The following is a 17,500-nucleotide window of genomic DNA, read 5'->3' as shown; positions in this document are numbered from 1 at the left end:
TGTCGCGCCTATAGGCCCAGACCAACGAACACCAAGGACTCCTAGAAGCTAGAGGAGGCAAGGAATGATTCTTCCCTACCGATTTCAGGGGGGGAAAGCCCAGCTGACACTTGGATTTCCGACTTCTAGTTAGCTTCCAGAGCTCTGAAACAATAAATTTCTCTTGTTTTAAGCCACCTACTTTGAGGTACTTTAATACAGCGGCCCTAGGAAACTAATACACTACTAATGGAGTCGTACACAAAGGTCTAAATAAACCACTTGGAAAACCCGGGAAAGCACGGCTTGGCAATTGCGTGTAAAAAAAAAAAAAAAAAAAAAAAAAAATTACGTGTTTAGTATAGGGAATGATGAAAAGGAATTGACACTGTGAATATGGATGCCAAGAGAGTCAAGGCAACCTTAAATTGACTTCATAGATATTTACTACCTAGAAAAGTCAGTAGCAGCAGGTTTATTGTGCTCCATACTAGTGCTAGTGACAGCAATTGAAGGGCTGGGATACAAACTCTAGACTAGGGTAACTATTGTGAAAGCAGAGCACTAGAGAAATGGTTGAAGAACTAGGAAAACTGGGCCGAGGAGAAGGCTCAGGAAGAGAGCTACCTTTAAATATCTAAAAAGTTCTCAAAGCAGGTAGAGCTGGTGCTGGGCAAGTGCTTATCAAACACAGGAAGAAAGGAAAGGACCAGCGTAGCCTTACGCAGTACCACTCAGCTGAACTAGGACCAACAGAGCCACAGAACACAAATTTAGGCCAAACGTAAGATCTGTCTAGCAAATGAAAATAAAATAAACTTGAAAGTATATTGAAAAAAGCAACCCAAATGTGCACGGATAGATGAATAGATAAACACACAGTGGTATATCTATTTAACAGACTATTATTTGGCCATAAAAAAGAATGAAGTACTGACACAGGTTATAACACAGGTGAACCTCGGGAACATGCTAGGTGAAAGAAGCTAGACACCGAAGGTCACGTATTATATGACTCCATGTATATGAAATATCCAGAATAGGTAGATCTAGAGAGACGTAAAGCAGATTAGTGGTTCCGAGAGACTGGAAGAAGGGAAGGAATGGGGTAAACTGCTTACATGGTACAGGGTTTTCTTTTAGGGTGATGAAAACATTTTGGAACTAGATAGAAATGGTGGTCTTACAACATTTATGAGTGTACTAAATGCCAGTGCATTATTCACTTTAAAATGGTTAATTCTGTTATGTGAATTTCACCTTGATGAAAAAATATATTGAAAAAGAATGCTAGCATCTGCTTCATGGTAAGAGAAGCTGTATGTAGAATTTAGTGAACTCTGCATCAGCAAACATGTAGATCAAAATCACAACGGACAAGTCCAAAGACTCTTCATGGTAAAAATCCATGTTCTCCTAGAGCGTAACCGAGGACTAGGTATAGATGTTTAAGACTTTTTTTTATCAGAGCTGTAAGGTTCTCTTCCTGCAGAACTCATAAGTACTGCCCTAAGAGACCACAGTTATTTTCATGCTTTCTTTTTATGCAGAAATAAGACACTGTTTCAGGTAGCCTGGCAACATTCTCACTGTCCCTAATCTACTTATCAAATCAACAATTTGTTCAATCTCAGCCATTTTGAAACTGTAACACACAATGGCTGCAAGTTCATTATTACCCTTCTTCTCCTTTGAAGGCCAGAGCCCTGTGTGGTATACACTTTCCATTATAAAAGATCTTCACAATTTTACAACTGAGGATAACGTGAGAAACACTAAAGATATCTTGAAGTAGAACCAGAAGTTATTCTACTGCTTTCCTTGTAAGTGGCCTTCAAGAAATTTAGTTGGTAAACAACTGAATAGAGGGATCTACCACAATGCCTTACACCAGGGGTTGTACACCTTTCCCAGTGATTTCTGTCACGGCCTAGGGAATCACATTTAGATGCTTTCTCATCTCCACATCAGGAAGAGAAATGTTTGTGAGTAAAAGTTTAATTTAGTTTGAAATCTTAGCTCTATACTGCAAACCAAACAAAACAAACTAAACCTCTGGTTTTGGTGAATTACATGATACAGAATTCCCTGTGGGTTCGTCTCACAGCCAGACAGATTTGGCCGTCTTAAGAAGTCAAAACCATGTCCTTGAAATAAAAACATATTAAAATATTTACTCTCGAACTTGGCAAAGTCTTGTCTCTACCTCCAGTGTGAAAGAGGGTTCTTTTGACTTAGGAACTTTTGTATATATCGAGGTTTTCAGTCCTGTATTTATGTGGACTTTCTATGTAACAGAAAATACTCAGAGAATATATTTTTAAATTTTTTAAAATATTTATTTATTTTTGGGAGAGCACAAGCAGGGGAGGGGCAGAGAGAGGGGGACAGAGGATCTGAAATGGGCTCTGCACTGACAGACTAATAGTAATGAGCCCGATGCGGGGTTCAAACTCAGAAACTGTGAGACCATGACCTTAGACAAAGTTGGACACTCAACTGACTGAGCCACGCAGGAGCCCCGAGAATGTATTTTTAATAATCAGCAATTTGGATACTGTTAAATTCTTATCAACGTAAAAAAAAAAAACTTCAGTGATTTTTTTTTTCCCCTAAAGTTATCTGAGAAGAGAGATACATCTAAAACCCTGAGAACAGGGCACTTGGATAGCTCAGTCAGTTGGGCTACTGACTTTGGTTCAGGTCATGATCTTGCGGTTCGTGAGTTCGAGTCCCCCTGGTAATAGGAGTCAGAAGAAGAGCCAGGTTTCATACCAAGTCAATCCTGTAAAGTACTCAAGCCAAATGCAACCCAGGACCAAATGAGAGTAGATTTATTATGTAGGGACTAGACTGGCTTTCCCATCAAAGGTGAACAACGTATTTAAAGCCCCTACCTAGTCCAACATCACAAAACTCTGGTGTTTCTATCCAGATATTTACAAATGCCTATTTTTGACCACAGATATCAATTTTATATAATCTACATAATGTGAAACTAGCTTTATAAATAAGGAAATGTCCTGTTAATTGTTCTGTCCCTAGCCCTAAGCAGAGTGCGTAGGATGTAACAGGTATTCAATAAATGATTATTTTTTAAGTGTTTATTTTTGAGAGAGAGAGAGAGAGAGAGAGAGACAGAGAGAGAGAGACAGAGAGTATGCAAGTGAGCAGGGGAGGGGCAGAGAGAGATGGAGACAGAGGATCCCAAGCAGGCTCTGTGCTGTCAGCACAGAGCCTGATGTAGGACTCGAACTCATGAACCGTGAGATCATCACCTGAGCTGAAATCAAGGGCTGGATGCTTAACCAACTGAACCACCCAGGTACCCCTCAATAAATAATTATTAAATGAAAGTAATGTATGATTGAGACAGAGCACCCTAGAACTAAAGGATCAGATAAGCATAATCCTGCAAAATGGCCACTTTAGAAAACCCTAGAGTAAGTACAATGATCCTGTCCATTCCACCACTGATTTTGGAGCTTCTTTGGAACGGTCTCTGGAAAGATACAGCTTTTTCCTTTTACTAGGAAAGCCCAGGAACCTCATAAAGAGAATTAAGAAATGCTCAACTCATCACTAGCAACTCCAAATGGAATGCCTAAGAGTGGGCTCGGGCTCAGGCCCACTGTCAAGGTCCGTCCCTGTGAGGAGCAGCTACAGAGGGTATCACCAACCAGGATGTGCTGAACTTCCAGGTATCCCAAAGGGTCATGTTCTGAGCAGGAATATGACCCATGCAATATGACCCTATGCCATGAAAGGTCCTCCCTGGCAAGAGTAGCTGATAACCTTGGTAAATGCCTGTGTTGGCTCATTCATTTTTAAAAAAGATACTACATGAGAAATGATAACCTAACTATCAATAACATCATCGTTAACTGGAAGGTTACCAATCTACTAGCTATCCGTTCTCCTTTTACTTTCTCTCACCAAGAATGGAATCATAAAATCAGCTGACTTTCTAAGAAGTAATTCAATTTTCATTGAACTTGACTTGATGAGCTAGCTGTTTAAAAGGTCTCAAAGGCAACAATGGTTCACGAAGCAAGGCGATTCCTCTGGAGTCTACAAGTGGAGTGATGAGTCACACTACATATATACTTTTTTTCTCTTCCTGCAGCTGCTAATCCAAGTGCTGGGTGGGACGAGACCGACTTAGCACAACAGCTAATTCTCACTATGTGTTCCATAGTTTTGTTAAAAAATTATATTCTACTTTGCTAATTATCAAAGATATACAAAATAAGGCAAGGAACAGTTATACTTACCCAATTAAAAATAATGACAACACCCAAATGCGACAAAGGCAGTGGTGAAATTGGTACACTCATCAAGTCACTGGCTACCATTTAAATTGGGATAACCCATTAGGAAAGCAGTGTGGCAAAATGAATCATGACCATATTGTATTTAGGTGCTTTGATATACACTGTCGGTAAGAATTTGTCCTCAAAAAACATTTCAAATAACAACAAAAATAACGTAAGCAGGAAAAGAGTTATCACAATTTTCTAATAAAGAGAGTGAAGGTAGCCTAAAATGCCCAACAGGAGAAATGGTTGAATTTGGTTTTGGTACTGAAAATGATGCAGCAACACAGACAGAGGCTTGACAAAAGATAAACATGATAAAAATCCTATTTTCATCATGACTGAAAGCATGTAAAAAAAAAAAAAAAACATTAACGGCAATGCAAAAGAACAAGGCGGCATACAATGGTAGTAGCCATTTGCAGTTACTGACTTCTCGCCAAATTTTGTGAAGTGATCTGTTACCTTAAAATTAAAAGCCATGAGAACTTTAAAATATTTTCCTAAAACTACCCTTTGTATCAACTCTTTTCAGTGAAAAGATCTGAAGTTAAGACTTGATTACAGAATTCTGCTTCTGTGTTAAAAAAAAAAAAAAGTAGTAGTAGTAACAGGTTCCCTATTCCCACTTTCTTCTCACCAAAATCCTTACAAATCCTCAGGCCAAATTTGGAAAGTGAGGCACATTACAGTCCTGTATTGGTGAGGTTGACTGCACATTATCACATTACAGGTTCTCAGACAATCTGCAATAAGCTTGTTTAACTCTGGCTAGCCCAGAGTTTGCTAGATGTACCTGATCACGAAACCCTCTCTGCAAGGAAGACCTTCAAATATTCCTTTCCCTACAGTTTGTGAAATGCCACTTGGATTGCTGATGCTCCAAGAGGGCAACAGAAGGAAAGCATCCTCATTACGAGCTGTTTCCAGACTATGTGCTCCTTACTTGGGAATCACAAATGATAGCCGACCTCCTCCCTCAGGTGTACGTACTGAGGTAGAGAAAGAGCTGGAGAGCTGCTCATCTACTGTGTCCCTTAAAAACAACGGAATCCTGCACAAATGCAATGAACCCTGAAGGGCGCAGGTGTGGGAGGTTTTGTGGCCATTACAAAAGGGGTTCAGACCTAATCCAAAGAGAACGACGGTTTCTGCAAAAGCAGTTTCTTCTGTGTAATTATGAAGTGGCAACCAAGGAAATCAGAGTGATTCCTATGAGAACTAGTCAGTTTCTCTTTTAGATATAAATATAGTCTTGTTCATGAGGTGAAAAAAATCAAGCATTTATCTCTTTGAAGTCGGAATTTTTAAAAATACATGCGTGTGGCTGGGGCGCCTGGGTGGCGCAGTCGGTTAAGCGTCCGACTTCAGCCAGGTCACGATCTCGCGGTCCGGGAGTTCGAGCCCCGCGTCAGGCTCTGGGCTGATGGCTCAGAGCCTGGAGCCTGTTTCCGATTCTGTGTCTCCCTCTCCCTCTGCCCCTCCCCCGTTCCTGCTCTGTCTCTCTCTGTCCCAAAAATAAATAAACGTTGAAAAAAAAAATTAAAAAAAATGCATGCGTGTGGTAGTAGGGTGTCTTCAGAGAGCAAATAGCACACATGTGCCCTCCCAGAGCAGGCGAACACAGACCCCCCACCCGTCTACACAGCTCTTTAGCATCACGTGACTGTTACCTCTGGCCGAAGCGTAGCTTTCATGCAGACTTGGCAAAGAGGCCCATTTCGGGAGAACTGAAGGGGAAGGCGCCGAGTTCGATTTCGACACGCTGGCTCCTCACACATCAACCAGCCCTGGAGAGCGGAAAAGAGAACACTGGAGTCTTATCACCACCGTCAAACAAATGCATGTAAAAACCTCCTTCGTCATCAAGACAGATTCCTTTTGCTCAAACCTTCCTTAGAGGTTCTGAAATGGTTCCTTACCTTTCTTCCCTGGCATATCGCTTAGACCTATGCCCCAACCTTAACAGTTAGGAAACGCGTCAAGTTTAAAAAACAAAAAAAAAAAAATCCTGGGAAATATTCTTCCCTTCTTCTTAATATCTACCCCCGACGCATGCTTACAGCAAAGCCTCCCAGTAAAAGCTTACATGATGACACACAGAATGCAAACTGATGGGCCTTTTGGGCACTAGTAAAGACTGTTACCAAAGGAAAGAGTATACCATGTAGAAATGAATGACTTTCCCAACAGCGGACTGACCACTGGCTACTGACTGGCTTAAATGCTGTGTTCAGCTTCCTTCTCTGTAAAGTAGGTCCAACAACAGTACCTAGACGTACTTTACAAGTTGTCATGATGTAATACACTTAGCATGCTGAGAGCTGTACCTGGCATCAAAGAAACACTTAAAGTAAGCAATTATTTAAAATTAAAGCAGGGGCGCCTGGGTGGCGCAGTTGGTTAAGCGTCCGACTTCAGCCAGGTCACGATCTCGCGGTCCGGGAGTTTGAGCCCCGCGTCAGGCTCTGGGCTGATGGCTCAGAGCCTGGAGCCTGTTTCCGATTCTGTGTCTCCCTCTCTCTCTGCCCCTCCCCCGTTCATGCTCTGTCTCTCTCTGTCCCAAAAATAAATAAACGTTGAAAAAAAATTTTTAAATTAAAGCAGATTCTTCTACACACATTCTCTGGAGGCATAAAACTGGCTGCAATGTTTTCAAGGACAATCTCAACTGAACACTCTTTCCCAGGGGTCTGAATTAGTCATTGCCCATTGCACTGGGCTTTAGACTTTCTTCTCAATTTCCTTCTTCAGTTACCCTCTCCTGCTGCCCTTGTTCGAATTTTTTCCTAGAAGTGTGGCAACAACACGCCTGTTATCTTAAAGTAGTATCGTGATTGCTAGAAAACATATCTGTTGAATGAGGGAGACAAAACCGCACAAGGGGGAGGAGCAAAGTTCAGGTGCTCTTAGGAAGGGCCCCAGGATCTGTGGCTTTAGTGCTCAGTGTGTTGGGCATAGGAAGGCTAAGCAAAGCAGGCTGAAGGGCTGCAGTATAAAGGTGAACAGGTGCATTCCCTTGTGGCGTGGTGTTCCCACCGAGGCAGCGGCAAATTGGGACCCGATTGTCTTTGCACCGTGGAGTATTTGGAGAGGCACAACTTTTGAGATGGTCTTGAAGAGTGAGTAGAAGTTTGGTAGGTGGAGAAAGCAGGAAAGGCCACTGAGGCAGAAGGAACAACATGTGGAAAAGAATGAAGGCCAGAGAGCTATGAGTGATGTGATGAAGAAAACAATCAATGACATGTTTAACCCCGTTCCCCATTTCTAGAATCAGCAATGGTCTTTCCCCCCCTAGATAAGAGCAGTATACACACAAATGTTGCTTAATTACATCGGGGACCTTCACCTGCCACTTAACAGTGCCACATGGCTTTAGTCCAAACCTGCCGGATGTCCCCACTCATTGTTGTGCCGTGTGATCTCATTCCTGAGAATAGGTTCTTCTTGGAAGAAACTACAACCAGACTCAAGAGAGAGCACCCAAAATCAGTTCAGTTCCAGTTATGGGTTTTACAGCCAAAGAAAGTATACTCTAGAATATTTTGAGTGAAAGAAAATGTTCTACCTTTGAAGATGATAAAATTCATCTAGTCAATACATTCATAAGGAACTTCATTCCTATCTTCAATCAATACGCCGAACTATTTTAATATTTAAACTCTTCAGACAGAGGATCTCAAGGAGTCCTTATAAAACCTTTAATATGTGTCCAAAATTACATTAAATATTAGTATAGGGAGTAGCCAAGGAAGCACCAGGTAGAGAGTTTCAGGAAATGACAACCTAAATAAGAAAGCGAGGTTCACACACACAAAGATGAAAAGCAACTCAGTATGGTTTGGCTTTAAGAACTAAGTTGTACGGTACCAACCATAAATGCCCAACAACACGGAAAAGGGATGGAGTCGTGTGGATCCTACCTATCTGAGACAAAATACTACCATGCTTCTGAGTCACAGGCAACTATTTGTTCTAAATCTTAGGGCCTATACTAGGGCCTATAGCTATACTTTCTGGATTTGAGGCCACATTTTAATATTTCTGAAACTCAGGTGCATTGACAAATGACATGTACATTGAATGACATATTTACATTTCCTTTAAAAACACTGTGAAGTCAAGAGTGTAGTTCACAATCGATGGCCCCTCAGAATTAAGGAAAGCAGACACTTTGGTTTGTTTAGCTTGTCCTGGGCGTGGGAGACACAGAAGGAGGTAAGTGGTGCCGACAGCAGCAGGTATTAAGTTCTAAATGAAGCCTATAAATACTAACGGCGAGACCAGCTGTTTCCCAAAGTACCTGTTTAGGCACATTAATAAAGGAAACAGTAGAATTCAAGCAGACCACGTATGAAAAATGCAGGACTCGACTAGTCCTTTATCGTTCGTTTGGCTTTGCTACATTATAGTTGCTGTCTGAGGCTTTACACGCTTTGGAATAGGTACCAGCTAATAATGCCAACCACAGTTGTGAACACAATTTTAGAAAAGCAAGCAGACAGGAAACAACGATCATGTTTTGAGACAATAAGTTACTAATTATTGGCATAGAACCTGGAAGTTAAAATTACTCTTTAATTTTTAAAAGATACCATTCAAAAAGCTCAAGTTCTCGTCAGATGTTTTAGAAACTTGATTCCATCAATTTGCTAGACCTTCATGACTCACTAGAAAGCTGCCAACCAGGGAGATGCTAAATTGTCACCTCACCTGTTTCTAAAGCAAACACCAAACTCTATCTCTGACACAGTTACTAACTAAATGTCCTTCCAAATCATATAGAAAACAGATAATATAATTTGTCTAGACTTCCTACCAGTTATAATTAACATTAAAGAGGTCTTTTCTTCTTTGTCACCTCTCTATTCAGTACTTATTTGGGTTTGTTTGTACTTACTATCTGTTAATCTCCCTTTACAAATGACAACAATAACTAGTGCTATTATGCATGGAAATTACACATGCTGATAACTGTGTGAAGGGAACTAGGGCTGCAAAACAATATTAGGAGCCTGTAACTCTTGATTCTTCTTGTTTTATTTTGATAATTAAGCTTCTGGTCATGGTTTATTTTAAACAAAACTCTTCTGTGGGGGAAATAGACCTTAATCATATTCAATACATGCTTTGCTTCCATTTGACTTTGTCAAGTACATTTTGGTTAACCCTTTGTTCCCCCAGCAAATATTAATGGACTACGCTGTATCTACCTTGAAAGAAACATCTGTGTTGTTAAAATTAAGGAGGCCAAGCCTTTGAAAATATTCTATGATGGGGCCAGTCTTAGTTACAAGATTTCATATTGAATTACGCCCTTAATGGGTGATAAAAAACAAAGCAAAGCAAATGCAAGTAACTAGCATTGAATAAATTCACTTTGAAGCATCGCTCACAAACATAAAACTGAGCTTATTTTCATTTCCCATGATGGGAAAAAACTTACAGCCCAAAGTTACATTGCCAAGTCAACGGCCAAAAAATTTAACGAAGCATACTCCTTTGTAAGTGCAACCTATAAAAAGGGCTGGTTTTTATGAAAATCCCCAGAACCACCCTAAGGAAGCCTGCCAACAAAATATGTCATTTTATTATGCAATGCCACATGTAAATGCCAAACTGTCACAACCAACACGAATAAGGTCATTAAGTTTTCAGATGCCTACTTTAACCACATTTATAAGTAGGGGGTTCAAAAGAGGTGAAGCCAGCATGTCCAACAGCAAAATAAACCTTTACCAAAATACGCAAAGATCTGTCACCTGTTACTTTAGTTTCAGCATCACTAATTCCTTGAAATCATTGTGTACGAAACTGTGTCAAATGCTGATTGGTTCTGATTGCTAAATTATATTTCTGAGGTCTCAACTAAAATGGTTTCTGTCTGCACATGCTAAAAAGGGATCGATTTCCACTTGTAACTGAGGCGTTCCTGGTAGCTGCACCTTAAACACAAACTTATTCACTTGTGTACATTTGTATTTTTAGAAGGATGCACACAGAGAAATCATCCAGACCTGTATAGGTAGCACAGAGGCGGCGCTCAAAAAAAAAAAAGTCTGAATAAATGAATGAACAGAAGCAATAAAATAATACATAGGAGTAAACGTCTAGAAAATAATAAGGGCTTAAAATTCCCAGGAGAAAGAAAAATGCACCGTTCTCATACCTTTGAATCAAATATATGGTGGGTCCTTCTCCTCCCTCTTCCAATGAGTCACCAAATCTGTCCAACTGGCCTTGCAATCCCATTGTCGTCAACTCCGCCAAAGCCCAGACCTCAAGGTCGATCTACTCTAATAGCCTCCTACCTGGTTTCCCCAACTCCACTCCCTCCCACATCCAGTGTAAAGACTTGCCCAGCGTAGCTTCCCAAGGGCCCTCCACTCCCTCCCCTCCAGTGGTAAGCCTTCCATAGAGAAGGTATGCTTTGGTCTGGCTTTCAAGTCCTTCCAGGCTCATCCCATCTCCCTTTCTCACATTCCCTTACCCAAACCCTTCGCCCCACTGGTTTACTCACCGCCCCCACCACATTTTGCCTACTACCAACTCCTTGCCTTGGCTTAAGCTATAGAATCTCTGCCTAAAATGGCCATTCCTTGAGCATTACTTCCACTCTTCTGTGAAACTTCCCCACCATCCAGAAACTTCTCCCTCTATCCTGGTGCCACTGAGCATACAATGCTCTGTACTGTCCCTGAACAATCTTATTTTACTTCCCTAACTGGAAACTCAGGCCCAGGGGATGACCCACTGTGGATCTGGTAGTGTCCTCCCCTTTGGGCAAAGGTTCACACTCAATGAAGAATACAGAAATGAAATTATGAAAAAGTGCACTTGAACACAGCTTCTCCCCACCCAGTTATTATGGGGTAATTTTACATAAGTCACTGAACTTTCCTCTGAGCCTCCGTTTCCTCATCTACAAAACACAAGGCAATAATATTTACTCTATTAGAGTTGTTCAGAGCTCACAACAATGTTCATTAAATGTAAGCTATCATTATTACCCTCCACACGCCTCCACTACTGGGGAACATTAGTGCTGGGCTACAGGGGGCAATGCACTGGTGAAGACGCATTATTCCAAGCAGGGAAGATTCTGGTCGGTTTCCACCTGGTGTTACCAAAAATAGAGAGCAACGATGATGGATAACTGGTTAGATTAGGTGGAGGTGCTTTTCAATGTGATCGCAAAATAACAGAACTGTGCAGTCAATGCAAGTGAACTTTCCAGGTCTTTCCTGGCAAAACTGAACTAGATTTGAAGTTGTAGATGGCAGAATGGATGGTGAGGGAAGAGGAAAGCGTCTCTGCTTTATTTCAGGATTCAGAGATTTTCAAGACACAACACCCCCCAGTACTGCACTGACGTATGATTTAGTTGAAATTGTCATGGCTCTCCAGGAGTGCAGGAACAGCAGCCAGGAAACGTGCTCTTCCACAGTTCATCGTATCATTACTATTTTTCTGTAACAGCCATTAACTGCTCCTCTACCCAAACTCTACACACTTTGAGAACCAGATCCGCTTTTCACCCAAAACCATTTATAAATGTTCTGGGGCTCCCTTGCAGTCACTTTTTTCTGTCACAGAATTATCCCCAGTATAAAATGGGTCTTACAGACAGTGCACAGTATGGGCCCACAGCTGCTTTTCAAGAATGACATGTTGTGATTTGGGATTTCCAGAAATATCAAAAAACAAATTGCTTTCTGACCCACATTTGCACCCAAAACTGGGAGAAAATTTTCCTAAGATCTCCAGGGGAAGTTTTAACAGGAACATAATTTTGCTTTTAAAGTTAAATCTTCTACACTGCAGCATGCTGGCCTGTCAAAGAGTGATTATTAAGTCTCAGAGAGGTGCCATGGTAGATGAAAGAGCAAATCAGGAAAAATACATATATAAACTATTCACTGAAGTTAATACAAAAATATTTTTAACAAAATTATCAAACAAAACAGAAGTGGAAAGTGCCTTGTCAATGGAAAACTTTTAAATATTACCAAAATTGATTTTTAAAGTAAGACATCTCTTTAAATGAACAGTCACATGTCATTTCATCCAAGTTATTTGAAACTTATTGATCTTATCATTTGTGTGAAGACCAGACTCTGCCATCAGTTTGCTGAAAGGATAATGGAGCACTCCCAAACTGTTATGATAGGTTAGATGCAAACAGTGGTCCTCATTTAAACACACAGAATAGCACCACAAGTGCACAAATTCCAACCTCAGCAATTGTATATTACATGATAAATTAGCAAGTTGCTCTGCTTTGCCTCACATCAAATCCAATACCACAGCCTTGTTATTTTAATTTGCAATCAGAGGTTGAGCATCAGAAGATGTCCCTGAGGTACATTAAAGAGCCCCATGCAAGCCATCTTCTCCCGCTATACTGTGAGCAGAGAAAGCCAACAATTACCAGCAATTTTATTTTACCACTGTAGGACAATACTAGAACAGTTAAAATTGTCTCCATGCAAGCAACCAGGGAAAATATACTTAAAATGATTTTATAAGGAAAATTACATGGGGGGGGGGAGTTCAATGGAAGACATGTATCTTTCTGTGTGGGCAGCTAAAACCTCTCTTAGTATATTCAAGCCTATTCTCTAAAATACTCTCCCTATTCATCCAACTCAAAAGCAAGCTACATTCGTAGGCTATAATAGGTCACAACTAAGTACACAGTACCTTGCTTCAGGAATAATTCTGCTTTGTCTGTCAACTGTCAACAAAGCAGGAAGAGCTCATGCGACCCAGCCATGTACTGTGGATGTTAGAGATCTAACAAAATACAAATAGTAAGAATACAACATTTCCAGGCTGCCCTGCTTTCACTTTATATGAGAAACTGAAAGCATTTTCCTCTCCACGTTCCATTAATCTCTATTGTATTAGAAATCTTTGCATAAGACTTTTTTTCCCCTCCCTATGTGAAGCTACAAGTGACTTGGGGATGTAATATTCCAACTGCGACGAATGTCCGACTTTCCACCATGAATGGTTATAGATGGATGTGTCAGTTAAGGAATACAGACATTTCAATAAGGAAGAGAGAGAGAGAGAATCGAGTGGAATGAGACGGTAAAATGGCTACTCTGTTGCTTATATTAATATTATAGTGACGGAGCCTCTAAGAAATATTGCTCATTACTTGCACGTCCACCCCTGACTCTCAAGTCTTCAATAATGACAAAAAATCACCTTTGCTATGAACACACACTAACAAATAAAACCTCAAAAGCAAGTTCGAGCCTTAGTTTCATCAGTACATACACAGAAAAAAAAAAAAGACTGGAAGGAACTACCCAAAAATGTCATCGTAGGTTGTCTGTAGTTTTTCTTCTGTTTCTGTAGTTTCTGAATTTTCTACAGCAAGCACATACTGCGTTTATAATTAGAAAGCTGTTATTAATGAAGGAAGAGAAGTTTTGCCAAGAGCATTCAATATAATCAAATCACTAATACATGTGAAAAATATTTTGAACTGTCTCATGTGCTTGGCTGTTACCAAGATGAATTCTCAGGGAATGTGCTTATGAGAATTAAAAAAAAAAAAAAAGCTCATGAAAAAATGTTTTTTTTTTTTCATTTAAAAACAATGTGGGTTTTTTTTGTTTTTTTTTTTACTAATTCAGAAATTTTAAAAAAGGTCAATTTAAGCACATAAGCAGTTCCCAAGTAGAAAGTGGCAGGGCATGGATTAGTAGTAGTAGAATCATTTATGAAACTAAGCCACTCACTAAAATGCACACAGCCTTCCATGGATTATCATCCGAATACTTTTTGTTATGGTGTTAGATCTCTGAAGGTAGGTTATAAATCCGTTTTAAACAGAGGTGCTTTGTTCCCCACACCCCCTCCGCTGCCTTTATTCAATGTACATACAATATCTAGGATAGGAATCAAATTTAAAAAAGTTCAAACAGGTGGGCATGCCTAGAACCTTATTATCAGCAGAGTGTTTCTTTGCTGAAGTCTAGCGAAAAGTAATTTTTATTGTTTGTTTGTTAGCAGTCTAGTAATTTATTGGTATGGTTTAATGTGATATGTCTCTGGGTACTGAACAACAAATGTTAAAACTGAACTATCTAGGCAAGAGCCTCAAAGGGCATCTGAAAATCAGAATGGAGTTCAAACCATCACCAGGCAATGTTTGTTCATTTAACTTTAATTATTTTCTCCTTGAGAATGGTACTAATGAAACTGAATATCTTTCATGGTTTCGAAGGGCCGTTTGAATAGTCTGTAAACAGAACTAAGGGTAGACAAGAGATCTGGCCGAGCCAGGGGGTTGCTAGGTGATGTAGAATGTAAACCCACAAACTTGTTAAGGTTTGCTTTCCTTTCATGCCACTTTCACACACTCTCAAAAGTTTTGAGAACTGATTTTTCAGGTGGCCATTAAAAAAAGAAGAGATCCCCTGCCTTCGAAATTCACTCCCCCCAGATGCTCCGGCAGATCCAGAAGAGATAAAATCCATTTGACCTTTGGCTGTAACCTGGGAAACTTTTGGTTTTCCCTAAATGTAAGACCGCACATTTTCTAGATGCCCATAATTTAAGAAACAAATCCACAAAGATTCATTTTTGAACTTCAAAAAGACATTTCTAATCTTCATTTTTTAGTCAACTATGAATAAAATTAAGATTTCCCTCCAGAAGAAAAACTGTGATCACAGCTTAGCACAGATTATCATCAGGACAAACCTTTCAGTTTGGCCACTCGCTTGAGTCTCGTCTGGCCTACACCAAGTCTGACTGCCTGTGAGGGGGTCCCTCCCGCCCCTCCCCCAGCTCCTTTCTAAGTAGCTGATCAGAGATTGTCCAGTAAGAGCACTTTATTAGATCATCAGCCAGAGGGGTTCACAAGTACCGAGAGCAATGGGCTCAAATGCGGCACATCAGTTTTAATAGACCAGGGGCTACTAGTAAACTGCAGATACTGCTGAGAACTTTCCTTGCACTGAACCCTTGAAAAAGCACCGTCTCTCCAGCTTAAATGCAGCTGCCTCTTTCAATGCCGCAAATGGGTAAATTTGACAAAAAAGCCACCATTAAGACTACATGAAAGGCTCAAGACAACATCCTTTCAATGCTTTGTACTTCAGTAATCAGATGTACTTACTCACCCCCTCCCCCAAACCCGATCAAGAACTATTTCTGAATGGTAGGAAATAATTCCACTTTGTACATCTTTTAGTTAATCAAGACTTTCTATTCAGCAATTTGACCTTTTGTTCAAAACAGGATTATCAGTTTTTTCGCCAGTTACCAAGGGCGACTCGCATGGTGAACATAATTGCAATAATTTGCAAAACACCATGGCAACCCACATTACAACTAGGTAAATACTGGGCTTTTGTGCTACATTGTTATTTTCAGAGATGCTGAAGTCAAAGAACGAATGACAAATGAACACAAAATTTATATTTGCTTTGTCTCAAAAGAGAAGAAAATTGATAACAAGAATTGGGGGGAAACCGACTACAGCTGTAATTTCTAACTTGATTAATTAGGATGGTAACAGTCCTTAACAGTATATTCAACAAACAGCCCTGACTTCGTCTCTCCACCCACCTCTCTCTATACCACTACCCCTCTCCCCCCACCCAGACAAATTTTTTCAGCTTGGAGAACAAACATCCCCCATTTGCTCTTTTCTTCAACTTAATGGAATCCTTAATTGCAGAATATTGTTCTCCTGCTCTTCACGGCACTGAAAACGGAGAGAAAAGAGGAGAGGGCCAGGGCAGACAGGGAGCTACAGTCATTTGGTTCCTGCCTCTTTTGGACACCCCAGGCCCAATGATGAGACGGCATTTTTCTGGTATCAGCTGCTGTTTTGAGGCAGACAATAAAGTCAAAACTATTTAGCGTTGCAGAAAAGCCACTTCTTTCCTTTTGGCAGTACAAGGTAAGTCTACATGCCGAGATGAAGTTTCATAATGTAAATGCCAAAAACAGAAGATGCGAAACTAACAATTTTAAAAACCGTACATTTTTCCTGTAAATAAAGTATTAACTGTGGTTCTGTCCAAAAAGCTGTTGAAATGCATGCTTGCTATTTGAGGAAGATACTCAACAATATTACCAGTGTGCTGAAAACCACTTTATACGCAGAGCCCAATTCATGAAACAAGCTAAAAATACAAACTGAGCACTACGAAATTAATACAAAAATCAAAATCATATTTTTAGTAGATAAACATGGTCTCACAAATAGTATGTTAATCTTTTCCGTAATAAATGTGATGACTGGAAAAGTTCTATCAGAATTGTTTTTACCCAGGTACGACTGGCAGGTTCTACTGCATGGTAAAGGAGCGTTTTTTTGTGTGTTTTTTGTTTTTTCCTAAGAGGAACAAATTCTGTTGTAATGCCTAGGTTTTCGAAATTATCAAAATTGACTTTCCCATGTAAAATGGAATATTTTGGGAAGAGAAAAAAAAAAAACACACAGAAAGGGCTTGTGGAAGTTTTACACTGCCGAGATCTCAAAGAATAAGAAGCTCCAAATGCTCCCGCAACACAGCCCAGCCTGCCTTCCTTCATCTGCCTCACGACAAGGCAGAGCGGAAGGACTCTCTGAAGTGATCTGCATATTTCCCCTAACTTTTGAAAAATCAAATGAACCTGATCCTCTAATGGGTCCATTCTTATTTTGTCAGGGCTGAAAATTCCCAGGCAGACCTCTAAGATTCAGCCTGGAGAAATCACGATGTAACATTCTTCAGAATATGCCTCCAAAATTACAGATGCTGTGATTTCTCCCGAGGAGTGGAAATCAAAAGAATGTGACACATTAACTCCTTCTCAGTCAGTGACAACTTCTTTACATTTGGAAAATACATTTTATTTTCTGGTTTAGTTCATTCTGAATGTACCATACCTGTACTAAGCGCATTCCTATCAAAAGTCTAAATGTTAAGAGGAAATATATCCTTTAATGCCAAATGATAAAGGGTTGAACAAGCCTTCGGTACTTTTTGATCAAACAGAACTGATGATAGATCATAAAGTGGGCCTAAAATCCCCATGACACTTGAACTTCTTTAAGAAACCCTTATATATAAATGAAATATTTTGTAATCTAGCTGGAATTTCTTCACATGAAACATTTTACCCAGTATATTGTTCCCTTCCCTCCCCAACCTTTTGTGGCTTCGGTTCGTTTTTGTTTTTTTTTTTCC

General features: G+C 40.1%; 1 protein-coding gene across 2 annotated transcripts in view; it reads right to left on the bottom strand.

The window, feature by feature from the left end:
- The window catches only part of POLA1 (DNA polymerase alpha 1, catalytic subunit), a 305,357-nt gene that overhangs the window by 103,653 nt on the left and 184,204 nt on the right, over window positions 1-17,500 (bottom strand). For both annotated transcript variants that reach the window (XM_040468858.1, XM_040468857.1), the window contains exon 35: window positions 5,969-6,085. In XM_040468858.1, coding sequence (XP_040324792.1) covers window positions 5,969-6,085 — 117 coding nt within the window. The remainder of the gene's footprint in view (window positions 1-5,968; window positions 6,086-17,500) is intronic.

Source organism: Herpailurus yagouaroundi, unplaced genomic scaffold (genome assembly GCF_014898765.1).
Source record: "Herpailurus yagouaroundi ecotype Mexico unplaced genomic scaffold, PumYag 67793, whole genome shotgun sequence".
Classification (NCBI taxonomy): domain Eukaryota; kingdom Metazoa; phylum Chordata; class Mammalia; order Carnivora; family Felidae; genus Herpailurus; species Herpailurus yagouaroundi.
This window is presented reverse-complemented; position numbering and strand designations above follow the sequence as displayed.